This window comes from Heptranchias perlo, chromosome 5 (genome assembly GCF_035084215.1).
Source record: "Heptranchias perlo isolate sHepPer1 chromosome 5, sHepPer1.hap1, whole genome shotgun sequence".
Taxonomy (NCBI): Eukaryota; Metazoa; Chordata; class Chondrichthyes; order Hexanchiformes; family Hexanchidae; genus Heptranchias; species Heptranchias perlo.
Genome location: NC_090329.1, coordinates 71,022,184 through 71,028,846, shown reverse-complemented (window position 1 = coordinate 71,028,846; position 6,663 = coordinate 71,022,184). Strand labels below are relative to the sequence as shown.

At 42.4% G+C, this 6,663-nt stretch overlaps 2 protein-coding genes across 3 annotated transcripts in view; one reads left to right on the top strand and one right to left on the bottom strand.

Moving 5' to 3' along the window:
* Positions 1 to 399: 399 nt before the first annotated feature.
* On the bottom strand, positions 400 to 3,149 carry si:dkey-29b11.3 (actin-binding Rho-activating protein-like). Its single transcript, XM_067983805.1, has one exon. It carries the CDS (start codon positions 2,923 to 2,925, stop codon positions 2,461 to 2,463), a length of 465 nt encoding a protein of 154 aa, XP_067839906.1. The 5' UTR covers positions 2,926 to 3,149; the 3' UTR covers positions 400 to 2,460.
* Positions 3,150 to 5,385: 2,236 nt separating this feature from the next.
* The window catches only part of trmt11 (tRNA methyltransferase 11 homolog), an 84,271-nt gene continuing 82,993 nt past the window's right edge, over positions 5,386 to 6,663 (top strand). For both annotated transcript variants that reach the window (XM_067983801.1, XM_067983803.1), the window contains exon 1: positions 5,386 to 5,494. In XM_067983801.1, coding sequence (XP_067839902.1) covers positions 5,417 to 5,494 — 78 coding nt within the window. In that variant the 5' untranslated portion in view covers positions 5,386 to 5,416. The remainder of the gene's footprint in view (positions 5,495 to 6,663) is intronic.

The following is a 6,663-nucleotide window of genomic DNA, read 5'->3' as shown; positions in this document are numbered from 1 at the left end:
ATGCTCAGACTGCTTGCAAGAGTGACCAACACCACTGTACTCTAGATGATCTAGGGTAGATGAGACTGATAAGAGTATCTTCTGGCAGTGTGATCCTCACATGTAGGAGTTCCGTGTAAAATTTGCTGACCCAGGATTGCTGGAACATGAGTTGGGTCTCAGGTATATATGTGACTTGCCTGTTGGTATCAAAATAAAACTTTGAGTCTTTCTCTGCGACCGGCAACCATCAAGGTCAAACTTGTGAGACATTGATCCTTGTTACATTGTCTCTGGATGCACACTGTTATACCATCCAATATACAAAAAAAAGTGTTTTGTGATAATGAAGGATCAGGAGCTTCTCATATTTGTATTACTGTGTATTGTGCTGATTTACGAATTTTATTTCAGTACAGGTTTATAATAATTTAACTCTTTATTCAACACTTTAACATAATACATAACCAGTTAAAAACAAGTGGATCAACTGGTGTTGAAAAAATCTCATTCACCCATCACCTCTATGCCTGCTAAACTACATTGGCTCCCTGTCTGGCAGAGTTTAGATTTTAAAAATTCACATCCTTGCTTCCAAATCACTCCATGGCCTCGCCCCTCCCTATCTCTGTGACCTTCTCCAGCCCAACAACTCTCCGAGATCTCTGTGCTCCTTCAGTTCTGGCCTCTTGCGCATGCCTGATTTAATCGCTCCACCATTGGCAGCCACGCCTTCAGCTGCCTGGACCCTAAGCTCTAAAAAAAAAATTCCCTCCTCTTTTAAGACACTCTTTAAAGCCTAGCTCTTTGACCAAGCTTTAGGTCACCTGTCCTAATATCTCCTTATGGGCTCAGTGTCAAATTTTGTTTGATAACGCTCCTGTGAAGTGCCTTGGGATGTTTTACTACGTTAAAGATAAGTTTTAAAAACAAATTAGGATAAATAAATACAATTGGAGGTAACCAAAGACAGGTATTGTTTTGTAGAGTTTTACTGTTATTTTCTGATGGTAACTCTTCTTGTAATTGTTCAGCTTCGTAAATAAGTTGTTACAACTTATTAACAAATGAATCACAAAAATATTTGCAGTTTAAAGAGACTAATTCAAGAGAGTAGGGGCAGTCGTAAGATACAGGTGAGGATAACTAAAGCCACCATTAGAAATGCCAAAAATAGTATTTGGGGAAAAAAAGATTTTGGACAGATTTAGAAGCAATGTTTTTTTCAGTTATGTCAGAAGCTAGAAAATGATTAAGGACCATATAGGTGAGATACTCAGCAGGGCCAGCTATGTTTGAGAACCAAGATATGGCTGAAGTGCTAAATAGATATTTTGTAGCTGTTTTCACTAGTACGAGATAGGCGTGTTGCTAAAGTAGAAGTAAATATAGAAATTGTCTTAGCTAGGATTAAGGCACTCAATGAAGATTGGATGCCATTTACTTCAGATTGCTGAAGGAAATAGGAGACGTATTATTGCGAGTCATTGACTTGCTTGAGATCTGGGTTATTTTTAACGGAGGGAGGCTCATTTCCCAGGAGGGGAAAAAAAAATCAGACTCAAGAATTAGGCCTGTTAGTTTGACATCGGTTGCTAGGAGGATACCGGAAGATATAATGATGGATGTGATTTATGATCAGATCGATAGATAGTAGAGAATCCCAACTTGTATTTTTTTAGCGTAAACATTAACGATCTGGTTTTTAATGTTATGTTCGTATCTACTGCAAACCAATCTATCATTTGTAGGGCCTTCATGACTCAGTGTAGGATCCATGTAGATGTTGATCAATGAATTTAAAGAAAATAAACCTTCTGCTAAAGTCACATCAGAAATCAAACTGGCATATTGAGAACCTGTTCTAGATTAATTTAGTGAACCAAATGTAAAGCTGAGCTGTTCTTTGAACACGGTCTGTGAGATGTTAGCGTTTGACTTGCAGTTCTCCTTTAAAAAGTAATAAATAATACGAACAATTAACTTGTCAATATTATTCGCATATCTTAAATAAACTTCCTGCTCCAAAGCCAGTCAAATACTGTAAGCTTCGCCTCGGTGTTTGTGAGCTCACAGAATAAAATAGTGTAGATTATTTCACAGTTCAACGAATCGCATGAAAAGACCCCAATGCTTGGCACAGCGTGTTGCTTAAGTTGGGCTCTCAGATGTTGATTCTAGATAAATGGCCGAAATTAAATGTCCAGTTACTCTGTATACTGCCGTCGTCCTACCCGCACATTATTCTGAAAGATCCCAACTTTTTAGTTTGCGGCTTTGTATCTACTACAGCTGCAATGAAGTACTTGTTTCTCTTAATATAAATCCTGCACACTTTAAAACATACATTCAAATTGTTGCTGTTTTGGTGTTTTCCAATTAAAGCTTAAAATAATTCCAGCTTCACTGTAAACGCGACGAAAGGTGCAATTTCACAAATTACTCGGCCTCATTTCCTACAAACTAACTGAAACTTAGTCTTCATTCGAGTAGTGTGATGAGAGCGCTATCGTCCCTTCCTTGCCAAAGCATTTCCCCATCAAAGTGAACCAGACCGTGTTTCCTCGCTCGCAGCAGGATCCCCACCACCTTATTGGAAATTGTCACATAGGCATCAAACAATTTCCCAAAAGTTATACAAATGTTCCCATCCGTTCCGGCTTCTCCGTTCTTTCTAATAATATAAAGCAATTCTTCGACTTCTTTCCCGACCAGGGTATGTGCATCTTTCCCCCTCTGCTCTGTTTTAGATCCCTCTTTCGGATGCCCGTATCCCTCCTCCCCTCTGTGCAGCCGCAAAGTCACCGCATGGGAGCCACTGAAAGGATTGTGCCGCTGGGACTCCCTGTGATCATCGGCCCATTTCTGCCACGTCTGCCTCAGCCTTCCCGATCCGTGCTGCCCTGGCCTCCCCGGCACCTTGTGATTGCCTCCACTTTCTTCCATTTCTTTTCCAATACACTGGGATCCTCTTAATCCGGGAAGGTCATCGCAGCCATTCTTTTCCCCGAAATAATCAGCGACTGGAAACTAGGATCCCCTTTTTTTCAGTTTTGTTGATCTGTTTCAGCCCAGTCTTTTCTGATAAAACCCGAACGTTGGTCTGGGCTGCAGCCTGGACGCCGCAGGGTCGTGGTACTGAATTTGCAGCTGTCGGTTCAGACCCTCGGGCCGCTGATCGACAGTTTAATCAATCAATAGAAGAGCGTGTTCCGGACAGGGCTCCAATGGGGCAGAGTAGGGGGTGGGAGCGACGACGATCCGCTGGACAATGTTTCTCGTTGCAAACAGTCGATGTTCTCTCCCCGTAATACTGATGTTAGTTTGAGCATCATTGATTGCAGCTATTGGCGACTTAGCATGGATAATTAGACCACTTGGGAAAGGGTAAACAGAATGTTAGCCAGTGCAAATCTGATTTTTAAAAAAAATGCGTTGAGTCATATACGACAGTCATGTATTTACTGTAGACATCCTTCCACCTAACTGCAATAAGCAATAAGGTGACCTCTTGTAAATAACCTTTATATTACCACAGCGATTCTTTTTCTTATATGTCTTACCATTGTGGAAGCCTATATTAATCTAAATCAACTCTTGAAAAATTCAAACTTTGATTTTTCTTTCGTTTAGGAGTTTCAAACTGACTACTTCCTTTTCTCAGAGATTTTCAAATTGATCTTGATTCAGCAGTATAAGGGCAAAGACTTGCTGCAGGAAGTCTTGGGGGTTAGTTGCAGTGGGAAAAAGATGCTACCCGTTTAAAAATAGACTTTGAACCTATAAATTTCTCTATTCGGTGATGGGCCTGTGCACGGCTGTGCTTGGAGAGCTCTTATATAAGCCTTTTTCAAGCTTTGCCCTAGTGTTCCCTCCCTCCGCTGATCTCTGGGTCCTGAACACGGGGCAGGCCGACAACATCCACGCTGACTGGCCCTGATTAACTCATGTTTCTCCAAGTGCTGAGCAATTTCATCCTTTACTATAGCCTCTACTAGTGTACTGTCACATTTTGGGATTTCTGACTTAGTTGCCATTGGGGAGGGGAAGGAATATTGGTGTAATATATGTTAAAATGTCACTATTGAGTTATATATGTAACTGAATGAAAGTATAAATCCAAACTTTTTAAAACTTCTACAACACTTCCCAAAACAACACACAACAACCAAATCACTCAATGCTATCCCAAGTCGTAGGTGGAATATTCACTGTTTCGTCTATTTTCTTTCAGGTTAGTTCTCAAGGAGTTAAATTCACAATACAACAGTGCTCGGAGATGTAGATTAGCTTTGCCTAAACCAGTGTGTTGCAGACAATGTATTCATACATATTCATAGACAATATATTCATACATATTCTGGTTGAGATGACCTGATTCATTAGAGTTTAACGGGGTAGTTGCTAGGGTAATCTGGTAAGATTCTTCTTCCTGGAGTTGAAATTGACATAAAGGACTGCAAAGCCCCTTTTCAGGGTCAACCATATCTAACAAAAGCTGCAAAAAGGCAAGTCTTGGCCTGAGCTGGGAATTAAGATGTAGGTCAGTTTTTCCAGCTAATAGCTGGCCCAAAAGGAACATAAGGGACATGAGATCCATGTACAACAACAACTTGCATTTGTATAGCGGCTTTAGCGGAATAAAATTTCCCAAGGCGCTTCACAGGAGCGTTATCAAAGAAAATTTGACACTGAACCTCATAAGGAGATATTAGGACAGGTGACCAAAAGCTTGGTCAAAGAGGTAGGTTTTAAGGAGCATCTTAAAGGAGGAGAGAGAGGCGGAGAGGCTGGACATCGGTGGAGAGGTGTTGGAGGAGGATGGTGTGGTCAACTGTGTCAAAGGTTGCAGACAGGTCGAGAAGGATGAGGGAGATAGTTTACCACAGCCACTGTCACTTTCAGCTAGTGGATTGACTCCCACATTCCTGCTCACTGTCTTCCTCGGATGTAGGAGGCAATTTCAAGGGAATTAAAACCTGGAAGAGAAAGATTTTTTTTTCAGTCTCTTTATAAATCACTGGTTAGGCCTCAGCTGAAATATTGTGTTCAGTTATGGGCACTAAACATTTGGAAGGACGTATGCTTTGTTTTAACTAATTTCTACTTCATGAATGTGAAAAGATGTGAGGGGTTTTTGTATTAAAAAAAAGTAACAGGACGGTTATTTCGAGATGCTGAAGAAACCCATTTCAAAATAAAATAATATTTCCCAGGCAATAAATAAAAACATATATACCAACAGTACTCAACCAATAGATTAAAATAATACAATTTAGAAGTAGTAAAAAGCACAGTATTTGTTGATTAGAACATAAAACAAGGGGTAATAATGTAAAAGGTTGTGTGCTCTATCAGTGTGGAGAGTGAGTCAGACCCGGAACTGTTATCCGGGGATGAGGCGGCGGTCGGGATTGTTTTGTTGACGGAGGGGAAGATGGCGCTGTTCAGTTGTAACGTGGGTCGGAGGTTTTTACTTCTTTTAGCCCAGGAGAACCTGGAGTTCCGACTCCCGGTGAGTGTGGCGGAGAGTCCGAGTCCGAGTCCGGCTCGGTGGTGTCTGGAGCGGGATAATAACTGGAGCAGAGACTGAGCTCCACACTGGACCAGGCCCAGTGGAGCCGCTTAAATAAAAACAGAAAACGCTGGAAACACTCCGGCAGCTTCGCTCCACCGCCCGCTGAATGTTTGCAGCGTTTCCTGATTTTTATTTCAGATTTTCAGCGTCCGCCGTATTTTGCTGCTGTGGAAATATGTGCGAGCGGCTCCTGGACAAAAACAGAGTTCAGTCTGTTTAGAAATTACTGTTTGTTTTACCGAAGACACCAGATCGTTTCCGAGGGACAGTTAAAGTGCTCCAGGTGCCTGCAGTCTCTCGGTATCTTTGCCCAACTGGCGGTTCATTTTAAGTGTGAGCGCTGGCAACTTGCTGCAATCACTCCAGACAGCTGGGCAGTCATATATTGTAAAATGTTGTGCTGCTGAAACCCTCATTCATTCATTGTTACCTCTAGACTTGACTATTCCAATGCTCCCCTGGCCGGCTTCCCTCCTTCCACCCTCCATAAACTTGAGCTCATCTAAAACTCTGCTGCCCGTATCCTAACTCGCACCAAGTCCCGTTCACCCAAGACCCCTGTGCTCGCTGACCTACATTGGCTCCCGGTCCGGCAACGCCACGATTTTAAAATTCTCATCCTTGTTTTCAAATCCCTCCATGGCCTCGCCCCTCCCTATCTTTGTAACCACCTCCAGCCCGACAACCCTCCGAGATCTCTGCGCTCCTCCAATTCTTGCCTCTTGCGCATCCCCTAAGCTCTGGAATTCCCTCGCTCTCCTCCTTTAAGACGCTCTTTAAAACCTACCTCTTTTTTGGTCACCTGTCCTAATATCTCATGTGGTTCCATATCAAATTTTGTTTGATAATGTTCCTTTGAAGTGCCTTGGGACGTTTTATATGGTTACGGCCTTAATATATGCAAGTTGTTGTTGATGGACCCTGATGATCTGCAAGATTGTGCCAGTCTTTGCCATTTCTGCTATTTTCTAGCACGCTGCCTTTCCACCCACCCCCTACAAGGCAATTGTCAGGGGAACAAAGCTGGGGTGGGGGTTCCCTACACCAGGAGTTCCTGCATTCCTGGCTCTGTCAGGATTTGGCAAAATGCTGGATGGTGGGTGGAA

Coding starts and splice junctions, on each gene's coding strand:
- si:dkey-29b11.3 (XM_067983805.1), bottom strand. CDS start 2,925: ATGGAAGAAAGTGGAGGCAATCACAAGGTGCCGGGGAGGCCAGGGCAG.